At 39.0% G+C, this 22,922-nt stretch overlaps 1 protein-coding gene across 2 annotated transcripts in view; it reads left to right on the top strand.

Moving 5' to 3' along the window:
* The first annotated feature begins 22,375 nt into the window (after nucleotides 1–22,375).
* PDCD6IP (programmed cell death 6 interacting protein) overlaps nucleotides 22,376–22,922 on the top strand; it is a 33,696-nt gene continuing 33,149 nt past the window's right edge. For both annotated transcript variants that reach the window (XM_013948177.2, XM_013948176.2), the window contains exon 1: nucleotides 22,376–22,726. In XM_013948177.2, the coding sequence (XP_013803631.2) occupies nucleotides 22,521–22,726 (206 nt within the window). In that variant the 5' untranslated portion in view covers nucleotides 22,376–22,520. The remainder of the gene's footprint in view (nucleotides 22,727–22,922) is intronic.

The following is a 22,922-nucleotide window of genomic DNA, read 5'->3' as shown; positions in this document are numbered from 1 at the left end:
CGCGCCGTTGGTGGAGCAGGAGACTCCCCGGCCGCCCAGCGCTGTTTTGCTTACTTGTGACTTGCTCAATTATTTTATAAATTGGAATTTATGCAACCCGGCCCGAGTGGTTGTCAATTTGTCGCGTTTACCTATAACACCTGCTTGTCACGAATCGTACTTTCAGGAATTCTGCACTTCCATTCTGTCCCATGCATTGGCACTTGTGTGACCTTGCAGTGGGCTGGCTCAGGGCAAAATCTGGCAAAATGAAAGGTCTGCATCCAGGGTCCTAGGGGAAGGCAAGACCACAAGCAGCTCTTAATTGATTTTGATGTGACCTAGCAAACTGAGGATCCCACCTTTGATTGGTCCACAGGTATTACAATAGTAAAGATGATTAGAAAGAGTATAGATGCCTTTAAAACAGAAGTGTATGTATTATCCTTTGAGCTTATTCTGCCAAAAGCCTGAGTTTCATAATGTTTTGTTACAACTGGATTTCCCCATGCACACATAAAGGACCTTAATTTTGGACGGAGCTAGATCTTATCCTGTGTGTGCAATGTCATTTACTAAGATAGATTACGAAAAATTAGGATGGAAATATTAATTGCTTTTATTGAAAATGTGACTCAAACTGATGGACATGCAAAAATAAATACCTGAAAAATAAATATCAGAAGAATAAAACTCTGTATTGTGATATTTTTTCAGTGCATTAGAATCCAATTATGTAGTATTGTAAGATTAAAAAGTAAATCTGTTCCCAGATTTATTGAGAGTGGCTAAATAGATAACTGAATAGTTGATACTGGACTTTTGGCATATCAAGAGCTGTAAACTGTTTCAGTCTACCAGATGAAGTTTCTGAAAAAGAAAGTGATGTAAAATTTACCTTTCATTACAGTCTGAGTTAAGGTCAATCTTTTGAGATACAAAATATCCTAAGCAAAAAGGGTGGAAAAAGCTCATAGTATTAGCTTTTCTGAATTCTTCTTGATTTAAAGTAAGTATACTGATTAGATAATCTGATTAGCTGTGGAAAGCATTGAAGCTGAGGAGAAGGGTAAAGTATAACAAGATACAGACTTGAAATAGTGGCACTATTTTATCACCCAACAGATGACATCACAAAGTTATGTTCAGGGCAAAAAGCTGTGCTGGGATATGTGGCTCCCCCCCCACCCCCCTCCTTTAATGTAATGAGCATTTTCTTAAAAAACGCAGGAGGAAATAATTGCCTTGCTGTAAAATCAGAGGGCTGGGTTACTGTATTTCATCCTGTTATGATTACCTATCAGCAGTAGTGCCTTCATACTGTATGGGCATTGATACAATACTAGAAAAATGCCAGCCTGCTTACTGCTGAGATGCTCTGCTAAAGATCAAGGCAATTTCCTTTGACATCCCAGCACTAAACAGAATTGTTATCCTTTTTCTGGGAACAATAAACGCTGGTTCATTCTTTTTTTTTCTCTGAAAACTAATAGCATTTTGATTTTGCAGATGGAGCTTCTGAATACACATTTCTTAGTAAGATGTGTGTAGCACTCTAATGTTGAATCTGGAGCTGTTCTCCAGACTGGACAAAGGACAGTTTTGATGTTAGATGTCTTCACAAAGTCCCAGTGGACTTTACAGCTAGGGCTGTGGGCTAGGCTCGGCTCCAAAAAGAAGCCATTTTCATTCAAGGCCAGGATATTTTAACGCCTCTTATTCTCAGTGAAGGAGATTGCTTTCTTCAGAACGTAATCTTCTTTTTGATATGCAAGCATGTGAGGGTAAATCTCCTACTCCTGTGTGTTTGTACAATGCATAGTATTTTGTAGAGCAATTAAGCCCAGTAATTGAATGGGCAATCAAAATTTCTGTCAGTCGTCTGAATATGACTTGCTAGCAACATGAACTATTATACCAGGAGTTGAGGTAGATGACGCTAATACAATGAGGCACATTCCCAACCTGAATTGCACACCAAACCTGTTTCTACGCCCCCATCCCATACAAGTGCACTGCACAATTATTGCATGTAATGTCCTGTTCTGAAAAAAGCAAGAATCATACAGAGAAGTAGGCGGGGGAGGAAGAATGCTCTGCTCTTCATTCCTTTGTTTGATAAGAAAGTGTGTACTATATTTCAGACTCTGTTTCTGTCCTGTTTCCTTTCTTAGCTGTAGCCTGAATAGGCTGGGACCTTGTACAACCCAATTATCAGTCTTACTGTAGTGGGCCTGTCAGTACTTGCAACAGAAAAGCTACTTACACACACTGACTTTCCCTCCTGAAAATTCCTTTCTCTGCAGAAGTTGTAATCCAGTCAGTGAAAGAACCATTAAATCCTTTAAAAATCCTCTGACCAAAAGGTCTCTTTATCAGGAATAGTAAGCGAAGGCCATCATAATAACAAAAACAAAGTGAATTTAAATGTGAATCATTCAGAGAGTTCACATAAATTACATTTGACATAGCCTAAGTTTACACTGAAGAAATCTATGAGCAAGTTTTCCTTACGTTCCTGTCAGATTCATCAGCAGCTATGACAGCAGTTCTACATAATGTTCCTCCCTGGATGGCATGAAGCAAATGCTCAGATTTTGTCTTGGATGATGTCTTTCAGTCAAATACCATATTAAGGTATTCACTGCTTTCTAACTCCTGCTACATTTTGGCTTGTACCATGGATGTCCTTGAAATTACACATTTAATATAGATCGTTTTCATATGCTTGTTTACAAAACATCAGAAGTTGAAACTAGTAATCTGGTATTTTTCTTCTTTCTTACAAACACTAAGTCGATTACCAAAATGGGGTGCCAGACTGATGCCTGATTTGTTGGTTATTCCAACCAACATTAATTTGTTCCTTATTGTCAAATATGCTTTAACATGTGGATCCTGCAATTAAATAATTCATCTTGATAAATCTTTAATGATGCATTTGCTAATTTCTTTGATACATCTGATACGGAGAAGAACATATTAAAAATTATGAGTAACAAAAAATAATAACGTAGATCAAGAAAACAGTGTCAGTTACCTGTAAGCAACCACTTATTTTTTATCATGTTAGTCCATCATGTCTTCTATTGTTACTCAAAACACTGTTTCATAACTTAATATCCTTGATGTCATTCTGTAGAGTGGCAGAGATATTTAACTATAGTTCATCATGAGAATAATTGCATCTGTTTTGCACAGGAGGCTAATTTGTTAGACCCTGATCAGTAATTTTTTTTATCTTTAAATTTACACAATGGAATATAATGTAATATAATAATAATAGGCAAAAATTTCTGATGCAGTCTCAATAGTCCATCAATACAACATTTTCCAACTTGTTAAAGCTAAGAAATTGATTAAACTTCTAGTTAAAATACTTATGAGAACTTTTTCAATGTAGCTACAATTACCGTAGTACTGTCATACTACTGTATGTAACAGCAGTATGAAAGTACCGGAAGACGATCCAAATGCTTCACTCATCTGACCTGAAAGTAAAAATTAGTCAGCGCACAGAGTCCTGTACAACAGTGTCAAGGGGCATGTGGAGCTGGGTATATTTTGGTCTCAAAGCCCAGCAAAATCTCAATTCTTGCAAAAAAAGTCATGGCATCTTTATTATCCACATGAGACGTGCAAGACAGTGAATGTGCTGAGCAACGTGAGAAGCTATGCAGAATGACATATATTTAATTATGCAGAAACAGCTTTCTGCATAAACCAGGCAGTGTGTTAATATTTGTCCTAGTAATACTAGTACAGTTGTAGACTGTGGCCACATTTATCCAGACCAATCACTTCTCATCATTTCATGGGAATTAGAAGGGAAAGGGAAAAAATATATAATCTGATTTGTTGGTCTCCAATTGGCTTTCTTTTTTTTCTGTTCAAAAAACAATTCAAGCCCTACTATAAATAGGACGAGATTCAGGAGTCATTAGTTATTTGAGTAATTCCTGCATTTCCAGTATTGATCAAGAAAGGTTTTCTCGGGTAAGTAGAGGCTGCAGTGTCCTTCCACAAAAAGAGAAAAACTTTCCCTTTTTGTTCTCGTTGCTATGGTAAAGTAATACATGTAGTTTAATATGTTTTTTTTTCATAAAAAAATTTGTATGCATTTACATTTTGGCATGAATTTAAGTTGACTTTGCATTCTTTGACAGTTACATAATTTTAACAGGCTTTTCCTCTGTACTTTGCAAAAACTTGTCTGGCTGCTTGAGAGCTCCCTCTTGTGGGCAACTTTCCTGGAAAATCTTACTAATTACTCCTGTCCAAAGGCATGTAGTTGAAACTTTACCTACCACATCTATTACTGATAATGCTATACCAAAATAGAAGGAAGGCAAGCTAGCAGTTAGGTAAAATATTTTTGCTTGGCTGTCCATCCTTTTCACATAGAAACCTACTAGGTTTGTACGGATGCAAATATAAATTGCAATTTTGTATATATATTTGTATAAATGTAAATATTTATATAAAATTATACAAATATTTCTATAAATTTTATTTGTATTTCTGTAAATGAGTTTGCATACAAAAGAACTATAAATATTCATTTGTGTTCTGTTAGTATCTAGAAAAAACAAGTCATGGCTGATTTCATTTTGTGCCCTAAAAGGAATAAATTACCCTCCTTGTCTAGAAGAGTTTAGCATCTCTTGTGCTCTTACCTGGGTTGGTTCTGCTGGACATACAGTTTAAAGCAGACTGTACTTTCTACTGCCATCAACAGCTTTGACCAAGTATGCAAGATTACGGATCTATGCTGTAGCTGTATGTATTTTTCCTAAACCCCTTTGCAGTCCAGAACTCAGTCAGTCGCCCACCCTGTGTGGGAGGGGTGCAAATGGTTTGGAAAAAGGAAGTTTAGACAACCCTTCCCCCAACATGCAAGTCTACATCTCCTCTGCCTCACCTGGGAAAGATGTGGCTCTACAGCATCAGGGACTAAAGCAGCAGCCACAAATCCTGAAAACCTCTTGTGCAACGTGGTGGAGCCGCTGGAATTGGTTCTTTAGGGATCCCCTGGGGGAGGCTGGGCCGTGCTTCTTGCTGCCTCTGCGCTGGCTGATACGAAGTCCTGCAGGGGCTGCTGCTAAGAGTATGGGCAGTGCACTGATTTGTCCTGTTTTCCTCTGGTTACATTTAAAGTGATGAAGATGGCTCTGCAGACCTTCCATGCTAAAGTGAACTGTACCACTTTAGAATGAAAACTACAATGAGATAATAAACACAGCTATGAAAATAACAGCACCATAAATCAAGAAGAATAGTGGAAAAGGTAAAGTGGATTATGATAGAAGATAGTAAAGTTGGTTCTGTGTTTAGGTATCTTGTGGGTTCTGAAGTGGATTGTTTAAATTACACATAGTTAAAGTCATGGTGTTTTAATGAGTAACATTGCTTTCTTTGTCAAGAAAATAAAGCATTTAGTCACAAATGTAGTTATTTAAATGGGAAACAATTAACAAAATGCATGAATCCAAGCAACTCAAATTCAGGGAATTTTTGTAAACCAGTTGGATTCAGTTCCTATGGCGCTGACCTGCATCAGGATTTGGATTTAGTATTTTACTTTTTTTTTAATTGCTGAAACAGGTTGATGTGATGGGATCTTTTGACAAAAGTATGCACAAATTAGAACTAATTGAAATAAAAAAAATGAATAAAAGCCTCATGTAATTATAATGCAATATGACTGTCAGAGCTTCTGACATATTGTTGTATATAATTATATGCACAAATTTCATTAAAAGCTAACCTGTTTCAAAGAATTATTCAAAACAACTTTTAATTTTTCTTTGATGTTTTTGAACCCATATAGATCTTCAGTTTGCTTTCCAACAAATACTATAGTCACTCATTTATTTGATATTTGAAGAATGCTTTTTGGCACATATCTATAAGGAATTTGATATTCTTTTACCTTAATTCATAAAGTTGCAGTTATGAGTTTCGTAAAACAACCTTTAGATGCCTATTTAGCAAGCAGTGCTTTTGTGGTAGTTTTAGGTACTTAAGTGTTTCTACATTCTAGAATGGAAAGAGATTGTTAGAGAAGTGAACATACAGATTTGATACATAGCCACTTTGAGCAGACATTTCTTAGGGTCAAATTATGAATAGGGTTTTTATTCCCCTTTTAGAGCCTCTCTCTCTCCACTGAGAGAACTCACTCAGGGAAATTGCAGGTCTGGGGGACTATTTCATTACAGACAAATCAAGAACAAACTTACATTTAATATAGGCAACAATAGAATTTAACTTTTTTATATAAAATCTCAAGTAATATCCTACAAATTCTTGGCAGCAGAAGTGGACTCTTTTTAATCTGCTTTTAACTAAGTAATCACAGACTCTGTGATGCCTCAATTATAAACTCACTTTTTCTGCATATTGCATGACTCATTACAGAAACATTCTTGTATTCATTGCCAGTGTTTAAATACAATTTACAATTTAAACACAACCAGCCTATTTAGAAATAAATTCCTATTGAAATAAAATTTCTGCATATGAATATTTCTGCTTACAAATGTTTCCTATTTTTTATGGATTTTCCAGAACACATGCCCATTTTGTAAGTGAGTAAAGGTATCAGGATGCAAAATGACCACAGATACAAAGCACTATCTCCAGTATGGTATACGGCCATCTTTGCAATACAAACTTTAAACTGTATTCACTGTAACCAATGTCACATCAAACACTGATAGAAAATGGAAATGGTATAAAAAAGACAGTGAATAACCTAACATCATCTATGACCAGACTTTAAGTTCATTCAGTTTAGATGCTTGATTATTTTAAACATGTTTGCTGATTTTAAATTAGTTTAAATGCCAACATACTGCCTGATCCTTTGGACGGGAAAAGATGGTGCAATCTAAGCTAAAATAATATCAATTCAGTGACCAGTGAAGTTTTATTATTTTGTTTTAAAAAACAGTCGTCTTCATTTTTAGGTCTTAAGTATGTAACTTTTATTCAAGCATGCTCATACCTAGCAGATGTTATTCAAGGTTCATGCAGGATCCTCTACCGGATGGGGCAGAGCAGGCAGAGTGGCTCCCGTGTCAGCACCTAGGGACCAGGCAGGGACAAGGTCAAGCCAGGCCCAGCTTTGCCAGGCCCACAGCTGAGTGCAGCTGCAACATAGCTCAGGCATGGGCCAAGGGCAAGAGCCAGGGCTTCACTGAAGCTCCCACGTGAAGGAGAACAGTCCCCAGCGAGGCTGCTCCCAGCTTTCTCGCATAGCGGCCTTTCACAGCAGTCTAGTCCAAGGTTATACTGCTAGGTTGTGCTGGCCTTAAGTGTGGGCAGTCAAATCCCTGGTTCAGGTTCCAGATACTGAGAATTTAATGGTAAATTTGTGCTCCCTGGTTTGCTGGTCATAATTGAAATAAACTCATTTCTTACCCCACTTCTTACTTCTTTCATTTTTTGAAGGATAAAAATGCATGCTTTTTAATGTGTGTGAGGATGGCAGTATTCCTTTGTCTCGAATGCTGCTTAAGTATCTGGTACTAAATGTAGGAGAACGTGTATTCCAGTCCTGTCACAAAGCTATGTGGTGAAGGAGGAATAAGAGCAGTAGAACCAGTCCATCTGAACTAAAGATTTAAATTTGAGATGGGCTTCAATGACAACATTTGAAATTTCAACATGGAGTTTGATTTTCCACCCACAGTTCACTTTTGTTCATCTCTGGTTTTGATGTGGACCATTATCAATATAAGGACTAGCTTCAGAACTTTAGCTGTAGATTTGAGTTGAGATTCAGAAATCCAGAAAATCCTGTTATGATGAGGTTTAGTGTCAGTCTTTACCTAAGCACAACTTCTCTTGAATACAGTATTGCTTAAGTATGAACTTCAGAAGTATGACCAAAAATAGGAATGAAGAACATCTTGGCAGTAGCTACAAATCCACTTATTTATGCAAGCAATCCTGGGGCATGATGACATTTTAAAAACAAGCATCCAGTTATATGTATTTTGGGAAAAAAATTTGAGACATACTTCAACAGACTATAAGAACGAATTATTCTCACAGTCTTATTTTCCTAAAGTAGATATGATGAAAGAAAACTGCTTCTGGATCATCTATTTTATTTCTTCAAGCATGAACCTCGATCAATCAGATTTTGCTAATTGAGAAGACTTTTAGAGAAACTGTGACATTTTTGGCATTTTCTAACACCACTTTCTTTTCCTTGAGATCCTGGGAGTTTCACAAGGACTGTGCTTGCTGAGTTTCACTGGGATAGATTAAAGTGGCAACATTTTCCCTCTTCAATCCAATGTAATAGATATCTTGATGCTGCTTTGAGAAACACTAATCTGAGCCTCGAGAATGAAGTAGAGACATGCTGGCTATGCCTGCACTGCATTTGAGGTTATTCCATCCATGTTCACACTGCTGGGTGCTTCCAGACTATTATAGGGATCTCCATATATAGTGATACAGTAAGGAAAATATCAGAAAAAGAAAACAGACCTTTTGGCTTTGAAAGGATTTTTGACTGTGTATTTGTGCAACCTTATGTGTTTAAAGATGTGAAATTGTGCAAACCAAAAGCTGCCTCCAAGGCACCATTTCAGGAAACAACATTCATCTGGTTATATGACCATATTCCTGGCCAGGCTCAAAATTGAGTATTAATTGCTCAAGACAAATTATTTTTGCTGTCCTTACTAGCATAAGCTGTAGTCAAAACAGAGGTTCTCATAGTCAGCTCCAGACACAATGCTGCCATGATTCAGTCCCCTATTGTCCTTCAGAAGCCACCCAAAACCTAGACTGTGTCTCCCAGTCCACTCCGAGGTACTCTGAAATCAGGGACCTCACAGGCATGCAGGTGTGAGCTGCCAGAGCCCCAACATGACGTTGGCAGCAGACATGCGGCATCAGCTAAGGCCAAGACCTCCAACGGAGGCTCCAGGCAAGCACTGGGCTTGTACTGTCTGTCTTTGTGCAATACTAGTGCAAGGCTCCCAGGTGAAGCAAGGAGAGCAGAACTGGCAGCAGGGCTAGGCTGGGTTTGCCAAGCATGGGGAATATTTGTGTCCTGACACTCCCATTTCCCTTGCTTGTAGGCATGTCAATGTAGACTGTCTGTGGTTACCAAGGGTCTGGTTACAGCTGAAGACATGGAGTGGGCTAAGCGGATGCAGGCCATGGCTGTGTGTAAAGACCTTAGGAGACTGGGAGCTTGCATCGGCCAGCATCCGTGTGTGTTAAATAAACTGCCCAGGCACACAGTGACTGCCATGAGTGCTGCAGGCTCAGCTGCAGTGGCTTGCGAGGCAGTGCCTGGCATCCCAGGGCTTGGTGTGCAGCTGCCATTGCTGGAGATAGGTCTCCAGTGGGGGGTCTCAGCTGCAGGGGAGAGACAAAGTGAAAGCGTAGGTGTAACTGTTGTGGTTGTGCCACCAACAGACAAGCTATTTTTGCTCGTCACTGTAGGTGCAAGGCAGACTCTGGCTCCAAAGGTGGCTGAGTGCTTAGCCCTTCTGGAGCTGGAGTGTGGTGTGAGATCTTCTCTCTGCTAAGCACTGTCTTAGTGGTGTGATAGTGTAGGCAGCCCAGCAGAAAAGAGAGCTGAACATCCCACTTGTGCTGCAGAATATTCGGAGAAGCACATCACAGGTGAAGGTAAGTGTGGGAGGTGCAGTCGGTGGTGTGGCCTTGTAGGGAATATGTTGTCTTGGCAGCAGTGCTCTCAGGAGCGTTGCGATTCACCCAGACTTCCCAACGGTGCATATTGGTGGGCGCTGCAAGGAGGATTCGCTGCTGTCTTAACTAGGTTACTCTCTTGACACCTTGGACTGTGCAAAAATAATGGACAGTGAACAGTCAGGGTTTCCAGCTTTAGGTGGGCACAGTCTAATAAAGTGATACAGCTAAGATCACAGAACCTGTATTGCAAAATACGGTTTCAACTATTCTCTGTACCTTTCACGCAAGGACATGGTCATTGCATGAAAATACAGGAACACAATTATCATAAAAACATTTCCTTAGCCATAATTGCTTCCAAAAGCTCATGTAAATTCATATCTAATCCACACAGTATTTTGCCACAAAGATCCCACCACCAAAAGATAATGCAAACTACATCTCACAGAACTGGGCAATAGCTATGTAATCTTTGCTTGAATAGAGACCACCTTTATCAACTTTAAAATGTGTCTGTAATCTCTCTTTACAAACATACAGATCTCAGCAGGTGTTTTGCCTGAAGAAGGTACAGCAGTGGGCCTTCTAGGGGTAATCAAGCCAAAACTCATCATATGTTTTCAGTATAAAACTGTTACTGATATTTTAAATATTTTCCAACTTTAATTAAGTTTAACTGCCATTACTCACTCCTATTTAATGTACCAACATTACAGTTTAATTGCAGATTGATTTTCTTTCCATAACCACTAACTAGCAGTTAGTTTTATGAGTCCTCTTTTTCATCTGCCTTGATAAAAGTCCATTATACAATAAAATCTGACTTAATTTCAGATGTATTCCAGTCACTGTATTTTATTTAAGATGTTACAGGTCATTAAGTAGAGAGATGATACTGCAACAAGGAGAAACACCAATATTAAATTAATATATAATAGCTTTGTACAGTTTAATCTTTTGACACTGGGAGATAAATTTTTCAGTGTGGCATTTGCGATAGGTACTGGATTCACCATATGTATCAGCCCCCTCAGGAAATAAATTAAAAACATGGCACGAATATTACTTTTAGCTTTATCTTGCGATTAGAAAAAATGAGCTTCCTGTCACTTTTATCAGTATCCCCCATATATTTAGGCAGTGCTGAGGGTAAGGGTGGAAACACGATTTACATGGTAATTAATTGTTTTTAAAAGGTTTTTTGTTCTCTCTTCTATAAATGAATTAATATATCTCTTGAGGAAGAAATTATGAAATTATAAATATTTCCAAAAACTATAAAAAGAGAGTAAGATTATTATATTAATTATGAGATTGTCACAAGCTTCTGTCTCTAGTTAGCCAAAATTTCTCTCTCTGTTGAAAAGTGTACTAAAAGAAAATTCAAAAGAGAAGCAACTCGGGAAGAAGAATGTTGTGACAGCACCATTGCCACTCAGCCTCGAAAAATGACATTTGCTTGGAGCTAATTTAATTCACTCCTAAGATGAACAACATATTTTTTTCCATCGTTCTTTTTAGGATCAAAAGGAGAAAACACGTGTTGTTCCTAGACGGTAGCAATGTTGAGGGTTGTTCAGTATGGCACTGAAGCTACCTCTGTGCTGTAACTCTCCGTGTAGTAACTTGAGATACAGAGCTAACTGGCTTGGGCAGTGCTGCTTGAGACCTCTAGTTTGAAAACTAGTTCTGTTGGGGCTACATCAGGAATCTCCATATCATGTGTCTTAGAAAGGCAACCGTGTACCTTTCCATCTATATGAATCTGTTGGTTCTTTAAAACTGCATGTTCCTTTGGACAGAAATTCTTATTTGCTTGTACAGAACTTCATGTAGTAGTGTTCTGTCCCACAGCTGAGTCTCCCCTGTAGCACGGTAATATTGACAATACTAGGAACTTGAGGCAAGGTCAGCCAGTTCAGTTCCTTTCAAGTGTAGTATAGAACAGAAAACAAGTGGAAGAAATATGTACTTATCTCCATTCTGAAGTTGCCACAGGCCAGTTTGGTCCCTGGAAAAATTCCAGCTACCCGAAGGGTTGCCCTAACTTGTACTGTAATTGCCACGTTTCCCAAAGGACTTTTCAGCACTATGCATGAGAAGTGCTTAAGAACATCTTGGCCACACCTCAGACTGCTTTCATGCTGGCTCATACACCGAAAGATCTTTAGCAAATACTGCCAGTCTAGCCATTTGTTCACTTGGTGGGAAGACCTTTTCTGGTATGGGTGTTCTTGGGAATATGAAAAGAAATAAAAGGTGAGAAACAGGCCACAATGTGTTAATGAATTCTATGAAAACAGAAATCGCTGGTTCTTCTCCTTGGTCTGGCATGAGAGTTCTTGTAAATAACTTCTCTCTTATTTTTAGGATAAGTCTATTAATATATAGTTGCTTCAATTATTGTCTAACTCGATTAACATTTGCAAAGTGTTCTTAAATCTTTTGGAAGACATTTGCAAGCACTTATAGTAATTTAGTAGGTGTTATGGCAAAAAACCACACTCCCAGTTTTCCTCATTCAACATGTAAAAGCTAGAAAAAGTTTGAGCTTTACTTACTTAATCAGGACACCTTGAATGTGATGCTTTTCCACAACAAGTATTCTGAGTCATCACCTCAGCTTGCAATAAGTGCCCACATAGTCCTTCATTCTTTACAACAATCCCTTTGCATTTCCTAAAGAGTCACCATTCTAACTCCCTTGTTTCCCTGAATGTAATCTGGCTAATATGCCATCCTGAAATCTAATTTATTATTTTGTGCTGAGTACATGAGAAAACAGGAGGGGAAAAGAGTCAGAGCAAACTTTTTGTTTGTCAATAGTTAGATATGGTGTCTGCATGCTGTCAAAGCCCAAGAGTGCAAATTATTGGGTACAACAGTAGCACTTTTAAAAAAAGTTCTGGTGAGCCTGAAGTTTTCATCTTTAATTTTTATCCAGCTCTTCTCTCTTAACAAATAATGCATCACAAGTAAAATTTCCCATCTCTCATTGAGTTGTTTTTTAGGGCATGTATGTATCTAGACCTTATATGAGTTTTATACAAATAGAGATGGTTACTGTTGAATCACTGCATATACTTCTAGGCAATAAACCGGAACATTTTAATAACTGGCATATAAGCACGAGGTACATTGAATGAAAAGTCATATTAAATCACCTACATAGTGAAGAAAAAGTTCTTTAGTTGCTTCATTCCTGAAAATAGATGCCTCATTAATCACTGATAAACTACAATGCCAAGCAGGTAGTACTGGTAAGATCAAAATGGAAAAACTGACAGTCATGAGATGGAACAAAACATGCCATGGGAAAATGAACTGACCTACTATCATGACTCACATATAGCTAACCAATCCGAAACTTATTCTTTGAACCTTGTGAAAGGTGGAGGAAGCAGATACTAGAAATAAATGTAGACAGAGAGGTATAGAAAGAACACACAAAAATACAAGCCTGAAAGTGGACAGACATGGGCACATCCTGTGTTATCCAAGTTATAAAAACATGGATAAAATACATGGTAAATAACTAGTTAGTCTTTATTTTTCACATTGAGATACCCTATGAAATTCACTTGCTGTCCTAAAGTGATTCTGAGGACAATTTCATGTCTGTTATGCCTAGTCATCAAACTCCTAGCTAAGTAGTTTCCAGGTATTGGCAGCTGATTGCAAAAGTGACTGATAAGCATGTTAACGTTTGCATGGAGAATGGATAGTAATTAAGCATTCACTTAAAGATAATATTTTAAGCAGAAATATACTGCCTTGTGTTCCTTGAAATACCTTTTTGTGTATGTCAGCATCACTATGTCTGGAAGCAGAGGAAACAGTGTTAAATTGCTAGGCATACAAGTTTGAAAGAAATGCTGTATTACAGTTTATACTACTCAGTGTGAATGAAGGAAATGTTGTATACACAAATCAGCTGTTTGTCTGATTGCAAAGAAGAATATATCACAGATAAGTAAATGGATTTTTTGCCTTTAAAAGTGATTCATTAAAAAAATTTCAGTCTGTCAATATGGCAGTAAGAACCTCCTGGAATTTCAGAGGGAATGTCAGGCAGACCAACCTGAGAAATGAATGAAGTAAGCATTAGGGATAATCTTCTGAGTTTGTAAAACATAATTTGCATGCTAAATTCCTTACAGTAACATTTAGGTACTGGCATTAGTCAAACCATATCCTGATACTTCATACCAGGATGATTCATATATGACAAATAGTGAATTGGTATCTGCCCTAATTTATATAACTTGTGCAAAAGTGTTGACTTAAGTGAAGTCTCATAACACAAGCTAGCTCATCCAGTGTCTGTCAAACTCTTCCTTGAACGTCTGAGTAAGACTCTGTGATGTTTTCATTTGCTTCCCCAATAAATACTATAAAAACTACTTTCTATGCAACTAATCTGGTCCAACTTAATGTATCTGTAGAAAGAAAGACAGCAATATTCAGGGAAGGGTATTTAAAGATTGTTAGATTTATTAATGCATAACTTCAAGGTTTAAAAATGACTTAAACTGAGAGTGTGCTTTTTTCTTTCTCCATCAGGAGGTTGCTAAATTGTGAACACAAACTACCTGTTGACATGAGGCAAACACACACAGTAGTCTTGTGATGGTACATCTACAAGGTTTATGCTTTGGAGAAACATTAGCTCCTCTGTCTGGGAAATTCTTTTTATAAAAACAGGCCATTAGCCATTTGTCCAAAATGCCTAGACTCCCAGTCCAGAAATCTCAGACAAAAGGTCCCTGTGCATGTATAATAAATTATATGTATTTGAGATATATCAGACTTACTGCTTACATACAACACAGAATATGCCTGCACAACTCCTCCACCCCTTCTCTGGATGCATAGTGCAGAGAAAATCCACATATTTCTCTCTGTGAAGTCTAAGTCAGAAATATGGAAATCCTACTACAATTAAAAGCAACTTGACTCCCAGTTATCTCCTGTAATAATAATAATAAAAAACACAAATGAGGAAAAGATATGTATTGTAAGAATGCACTGGATCAAATCATCCTCTCCTTCCCTTTTTGTGCAATTCAAGGGCACTGCTAACATTGGATTTTGTTGCCTGCTTGCACCACATACATCCATGTATGGACGATAGAAAGATGAAATAGAAGATTAAACCACATTTTTTGCATCTTACTTTTTGTAGTCTGTGACAGTGCAAGTTTGTATATCATTGCTCCTTTGAACATTGTAATGCAAGCATTTTTAGGAGGAATCTTCTGGCAGTGTTGTTGGCAAACCATGTTGCTGTTTCTTTATCCCCAAATTTTTGTGGTTGGACCAAACTTTGCAACAGAGCTGTCTGTACTGGCTTTTGTTACATTATGTAACAGAGAAACTTTGTTCTGATTCATTATGTTTGGAATGTGTGAGATGAAAACCCTCATATTATGGACAAGTTTAACAGCAGGATATTAGGATCTTTGGTGGTTTCAGAAGTGGATTCACTATATTGTTATTAGAGGTTGCTCTTTGCAAGGCTGCCAGTGCATGTGCTAATGAGATGTTTTGAACTGGAAAAAGTCACAAACCCCTCCCTGCCTGGATGATGGAACAACCATGATCTCAGGGTCTTCCATCTTTTGTTTGATCTTTCCATTTTTGTAAGGTCTGAGACTGTTACGCACCTGAGTGAATTGCTTCCACAGAATGAGGCTCATAGCTGTTCTTCCTGGACTGTGAGGATCCTGGGGAATGGTTCATTTGATTCCCACATTAGGAAGCAGCAGTAATTTCCTTGACTTTCACAGCTTTAAAATTAGGTTCTTGCTTTCCTCCTTACATACTCTGTGGACCTGACATTAGGCCTTGGCCCCTGTTGTTGTCTTGCTGTATCTCCTAATACTGCCCCAACAGTGTGACTCTGCTTTGCCCAGCACATTATGGCAAATCCTTCTGGCTGTAAGCTTCTTTCTCCTCTATATAGTGACAATGGCAATATGCAGATGAGGATACAGAGGATAGGTCCATAAAAGTATGCTCAGAAGTACGTCTGGCTTTGGTTATATCACCCTGGTTCAAATACTCTCACCTTCACTTTACTGAGTAGGCAGACTACAGTGTCTCATTGTTTATCTGAGTAAGTGAGTAGGTGCGCTTGGCCAGCCTCTGTAACACTCGCAGAGGCACATGCCCCCAGCCAAAGGACAGATGCTTCCTGGCTTACACATAAGCAACAGGCTTGTCTCTGTCAGGGCACGTGTGTGCGGCCCACAAGAGATACAAAGTTTATTACTGTCTTCTCAAAAAACAAGACTGCTTTGTGCAGTGAAGGAGCGCTAGATATTTGAAATGCAATTTTCAGGCTCTCCTCTACTTGGATATATATACTGTCAATAAAGAGGATTTTCAGTGGTGTAAACCTCTCATTTGCCATAAAGAGTCTTTAGAACCACAGGACTGAAAGTCAGCAGTGTCGCTTGGTGAACATAAAGGTATTTCTTTTGGCTTCTTAAGAATTGACTATCCTGCTTGTTCCATGTAGCAAGATTTGTTCTCTCCATACTAGCAACTGTTACACTGCATCATGACTGCCTGCCTGATTACCCACTTCCATTCCAGGCCTACTTCAAGCTATGTGAAATGATTTCTATTTGAATATTTTATAATATACTTCAGGATAAGAAATACTTCAAATAGAAAATACTATTAAAATAAATGCTTGGGTCAGTGATGACTTATAATGGATCTCCCTCAATTATCCAGATTTAGTTTCTTTGATATCTTCATTGTAATAAGCCTAACAGTCCTCAAATTATACATAGAATTTTCTAGTCAAGCCTTGTAATTTTAATGTAATAAACAGGGAAAAGGTATTTTTTACATTGAATATACACATGAAAACAATATAAAATTTAATTACATATTGCAAAACACCAACAAAGGACAAATTTTAATTTCTGTCTCTTTGAAAGCTCCTCTCTCCTTTGCTGCAAATATATCTGGATTGAATTGATGATATATTTGGAAAAACTTCTTTATAAAATATGAAATACAATGCTTTAAATGAAGAAAGCAATATTTTATGGTGAATAAGATAAATCTGTTGCTTTAGGCATGCCCCATATTGTAATAATTAAAAGATTCAAAGTTATCCAGTTATCTTTCACTTATTTTTTTACTTCCAATTATTGATACCTTTGCACTGTTTAGTAATACAGAATTTAGGTGAAAATTTTCTGACTTTCAAATCTTAAGGGGTAGCTTAATTAGCCAAGCTTGTAAGAGCAATTTATAAATCAAAAACGCATCTCTTTTCTGGAATGAATAAAAAACAACGTCCTTAAGCTTCAGTTGGTTATTATTTAAAAATTGGAGGCAGTAAAAATACAGCATAGTTATATGAACAATATATTGGAAAAACTTGTGTTTCAAGGTCATTAATCCTTTGTTCTTTTAACTTTTAATTAAAGATGTGATGATACTAGAATGCTACCTATCTCCTTTTGAGGCTTCTGAAATCCTCTGACAGTTCAAGGAAATGTTCATGGCAAGAATAAGTGCAATGTAAGGCAAAATTTAGTCCATTATCACAAAAAGCTGATGTTTGATTTTTCATCTGCTTTTAATGCAATATGACAGGTACTTTGTTCTCCATTCCTAAGGGTAAAAATTATTTAAAAGCCCATGATTTATATATACAAATTAATATTAAGGATTTACTAAGTAACATCAGCCGTTCAACACTGAAAAAAGATAGAGCAAATCTTTTTCCTTTTTCCAACAAACTTTCAGAGGAAGGCTCTGAACCTTTTTCAAATCCAACACCATAAATATTTCACCAAAATGTGTTAATTACAGATATTCATGCCAAAATCGAAGTCAAATACTCATGCATAACTTTGGATTTTTCAGGAAATTGCATTCAGGGTTGGATTCAGTCATTAGCTGTGCAATCTGTCCAGGATCAAATTCCAATCATATTCTCTATCAGCTCTACCTTTTCTTATGCATAGCTACCCTTCAAGCAATAGAATAAATGTATATCCTTACAAACACCCTCTTTTGAAATAAAATGGGCCATTTTTGGTATTATTGGTTACCTGACATTGTATCAGTATACCTATAGCAGTATACATTTATACTTTGCCTTTTATCAGGACAATTTCCTATGTAAACAGTGGCTCTTTTTCAGTAGGAAGTTTGTAGCTGGAGGCAGAATGTGACCATAGCCTACTATGGCATAAGCAGGACTAATATAACTAAATGGCAAGCAGTTTTATTCAGTGCATTGTAAGCAGCTTTTGATATATTTGTACTGATACATCTTGCGCAACTCATGATCTTCAGCTTTTGGGAAATATGTTTTAATAGCCTGTCCCTCAACTATTTCTTATTGAACTGAATGTTGCTGCTGTCTTTTCCAAGCTGTTTTGCTTCATAAATCTTCTGAAACCATAGAGATATGAATAGCATGAACAGTACATGAACAGTAAAAATAATAACATTTGTTGAAAAATCTTATAAATCTTGTTGAGTGGGACATAATTTTACCATACATTTTTAATAAAATAAATGAAAATACTTTAACAATGCTTTGGTGCTTATTATGAAGACCCAATACCACAAACCATGATGTGGGACAATAAAGAGCTATTTTTCCTGCTTATGTGGTGTGCTTGAGTAACAAATACAGGCACTATCATCATGTAATCAGTAATACTGCCTATTTCCAAGTCCTGCTGAAAACTCTAGGCTGCACTCTAATTGGCCTAATAGCTAATATTTTTGTAACCATTTGTGGAAAATCTTGCACTAATGCTGGTTGAATTCCCTGCTTCCCCTGCTCTAGTCCATCTACAATGCCAGCATGTAAAATCATTTACCTAGGGCAGCAATAGGCCTTGCATAACCTATCTATTTTTTGTATCTGATCTAAGTTCATATTGCTTCACCTCCATCTTCTCTTTGGCCTTCTCTCATCCCCATTTCTACTTGTCATTTATTTCATCCACAAGGTTCTCTTCCTTGCCACTAGCTATGCATGTGATGCCCTTCTTATTCTGATCCGTTCTGCCAGCACCCTCTTCTCTTCAGGTAAAAGTCATATATATTCACTATCTGTATTTAGTGTGTGCTTGAAAGGCCACTATGTTGGAGTTACCACGATACACGAGTGCCTACTCTAAGAAAATGTGCAGACAGTATTGATCTAGACCTGTTTTCTCCATTCTCCAGCCTCTCACTTCTTCTTCATCCTGACCCCTATCACTGAAGATGTGTTTTTCTTATTTAGCATTGGATGGTATATTGAGCATTCTGAGAATGTGGCTGCACAAGCACAAAGATAAGCATCACCCTGGCCCAGCAGTTTACTTCTTTTTCAGGTCCCTCTTCACCTATGAGAATTATAAAACTCTAATAAATACTTACCAAAATCTAGGGAAACAGGATTTATAGTTCCTCTAAATTTTGAAATAAAAGGATTTCCTCTTCTGCTGGTCATTATGAGCTGTTAGGGAGAAGTTTCATTCACAGGTAATGATAATTTTATACTCTCTTCTAAATGGGCACTAGAACTAGATGGGTTATTTGGATACAATACAGTCAGAACAATCCAAGTGTTTTCTGATGTACAGCTCATTTTCTGCATTCCCTCATTTTGGCAACTGAGGATAATCATTACTGAAACTCATGGTCAAAAGACAATGGTCATAAAAGACTTGGTCTTACTCTCTCTCATCAGAAGATTCTGTTAGGAGAATCAAAATGGCATTGGATCTGAATGATTAAATGAAGCTTTAGACAAGAGGACCATCAGATTTAATGAACCCAACTAGACGCCTTATCACTTCCTTTTGCTGGTTTGTAATTTATTTAGTATAGTGTTTGTTACGGAAAAACTCTTCCGTTATGGATAAAGCAGCATGACCAAAACCTACAGAATAAAATCAAATACAGCAAACACAGCAAAATCTTGTGTTAATGAAATTTTCCATTGTGCACAGAATTTGTGAACAAAAAGCAAATATAAAACATTCAGAATGCTAGAGTTCAGTGAAAAGTTTTCCGTATAAAAATCCCAATGACAAAAAATACGAAGCACACTGAAAAGCAAGTTTGCAAACCAAAAGCAAATCTGACTTTTAAAAATGCCTTTGCAAAATTGCAGTGCTCTCTATATACATAATGATTGTTTAGGAAAAAGAGGAAAACTGGGGACATCTAATGATCTGTCTACACTAAAATTAAATATATCAGTGACCGGTAATGCTTAAAATATGGCTATAACCTGTTTATACTGCATGACTCTAAATATTTTAAGGGAAAGCTGTTTTAAACTGGTTCCCTTACATACTATCATAAACTTTTTGAAGAAGGAAGTATGTTTGTTTTTTGAAGCATAGGACTCTGACTCAGAAGAAGTAGATTATGTTCCCTGCACTGCTAACTACTGACTATGCAGCTTCCTCATCTCTAAGTTGGGAAATAGTACTTGAATTGTCAGAGGTAACAGGAGACAAGTCATTACTGTTCATAATATTATAATTGTAATAATCAGAAGAAAGGCACCAGAGGGTTATTGACTGACTAAGAAATCTGTGAGAAAGAAGCAAATCACTTGTATGTTTGAAGTTCTGGTAACTTATCCTAAGACAAAGTAGAATTTCTGTGCTGTGTTGGTGAAGGGGTTAGAGATGCAAAATATCAGTGGTTGCATTTGTTAAGCAACAGCCACCTAAAGGTCACCAGGGCTCAAAAGTGAAACTATGATCTCATAGCTGTTCTTGCCCTTCCCTGTTCACACCCTTTCCATGTTTATGATTGTTAGGCTGGAAGGTATTAATGGCCTCCATCTTCCATATATAGACAACCATGTAACTTGTAATGATGTGTAGGCTAACTATACCCCATAAGGTCTTGATGTGGGAAACAAAGGCAGGCCACTGCCCAACTGACTATATCAAAAGACTGATCAGAATCTCAGCTTGTGAGGCTAGAGGTTTTCCCTGGGACTGCAAAATGCAGTCAGTATAATGCTGACTCAGGCTAAGAGACCAAAAGCTTACAAGTGTGTGTGGGACAATAAAACCATGGGAAAAAAAAAAAAAGCAGGGAACTCATATGCCCAGATACGAGTAAGGCAGGGGGATTTACTTTCTGTAGTTATTGTACAATAGAATTCCTTTTTTTTAAATGTAAAATTAAAACAACTTCTATTTGTTTTTGATTGAGCTCTGAGAAATTCAGCTGGGTGTTTATTCAATTTAGGAAGTTGGGAGCGCACCAAAGAATTGTTGACGTATATGCTCAGTTTTTGTGAATGTAGTCAAGGTCCGTAATAGATGCAACCTGGCAAAGCTCTGAATGCTGGATAACCATCTGGGCTTCACAGATTACTGGAAGCAGCAGGATAGGACAACTCCAGTGCCTACTTCACTACACTAGTGTCCTACAAGGCCAGGCTGCTGTTGGCAGAGCAGTTCTGGATTGTATACAGCGACTGTTAATACTGGAAGAGTTGCCCCTCCCAGTGATGACAGGAGCTGCTAAAACTAACTTCATAGGTTCTCCTCTTTCCCTGTTATCCCACCACTTTTAATTGTCACCAGACAACAAAGATGATAGCACATCTTGGCCCCTACCTAACACAGTTCACTTCCAGTAGGAAGGTATCATCAGCTTTACTTTATAGCAACTGCTGGTATGCTACCACACAAAATATAGAACACATACTTTTACGTAATTTAAAAAACATTTTTACCACTCCTATTTATGCTAACACTCAGGTATCTTCCTCATATCAAGACTTATGTAATAAAAAATAGCAGGCTTACAACATTAAGTCTGTAACACATGACAGAAAAAAAATGGGGAATGAGAACAGTTGAACATTCCATTTCACTTTTTCATACACGTAAACTTTGCAGATTACATATCTGTTTTACCTATTTAAGCTATACTGAGCAGTCAGCAGAAAGTGATATGCATGACATCCATAATTACTGCAACATGTGACACTGTCTTCTACAGTCAATATATTATAGCATTTGCTATTGAGAAGTGACAGATGCCTTAATGTACTTAAAACACCAGTTTTAGTGTGGGTTGACAATGGAATCCTTTGCTTTCCTCTAAAACCTTACATGTCTGGCATCTGATTTTTCAGTAGCCACCATTTTTGTTAAACAATGTCACTTACGGGCTATGTTATTTTATTGGTTAGGAACATTTCCTTTACCACAGTTGAGTTCAGTAGACATCCTCCAACGAACAGTCCTTCTTCAGACAGCTCTCGAATTTTCTGCCCACTCCGGGCTTCAAGACGACTACCCCCCATACGGCGTCCTGCCAAAACGTATCTGCACCAGAGCCGGGGGCGAGCTCCTGAGAGCTAAAATAAGCCGCCTGAGGCCGAGTGTCGGCGGCTCCCAAGGGTTTCGCCGACCCTCTGTTACCGGGGCTTTATGTGAACGGCGTGGCGCCTACGTCCGGCCGGGACGCCAGCGCCGACTGCTGCAGCCGGCGCTGTCTGAATCCCGTCAGCGCCCCGGCAGGCCGCGGAGCAACGGCCGCGCGCGCGCCCACCGCGACGGCTGCAGTAGGGCAGTGCAAGGCGGCGCGAGGTGCCCGTGCGGCGCGGCACGGCGCCGCCCCCTCCCCGGCGCGCGGGGGGGCGGGGAAACGGCCGCGCGTGACGACGCTGCGGAGGGAGCGCGAGACGAGACGATCCCGGAAGTGCGGGGCTGCAGCCGGGGGAGGCGAGAGGCAGCGGCAGCGGGGTCGGGGGAGCTGGACTCGAACAACAGTAACAGAAAGGCGGCGCGTGACCCGCAGTAACGGCCGCCGCCGCCTGCCCTCCCCCCGCACCAGCTATGACGAACTTTATTTCGGTGCAGCTGAAGAAGGCCTCGGAGGTGGACTTGGCCAAGCCGCTGAACAAGTTCATTCAGCAGAGCTACCCCAGCGGGGACGCCCAGGCCGAGCACTGCCGGGCGGCTGAGGAGCTCAGCAAGCTGCGCAAGAGCGCGCTGGGCCGCCCGCTCGACAAGCACGACAGCTCGCTGGAGACGCTCCTGAGGTAGCGGGGGGAGGGGAAGGGCGCCAGGCCCCCAACGGCCAGCGCGCGGCCCCTCGCCCCCTCCCCCTCCCGGCCTCCGGGAGGAGCGCGAGGGGGGAGGGGGGGAGGAAGAAGGCGGGCGCGCGCGCGCGCGCACCTCCTTCCCCTCCAGGTGCCCTGCGCGAGCGGAGGGGCCCGTGGGCGGGGCCGGCGCAGG

This window comes from Apteryx mantelli, chromosome 2 (genome assembly GCF_036417845.1).
Source record: "Apteryx mantelli isolate bAptMan1 chromosome 2, bAptMan1.hap1, whole genome shotgun sequence".
Classification (NCBI taxonomy): Eukaryota; Metazoa; Chordata; class Aves; order Apterygiformes; family Apterygidae; genus Apteryx; species Apteryx mantelli.
The sequence above is the reverse complement of the archived record's forward strand: the minus strand, read 5'-3'. Positions and strand labels throughout refer to the sequence as shown.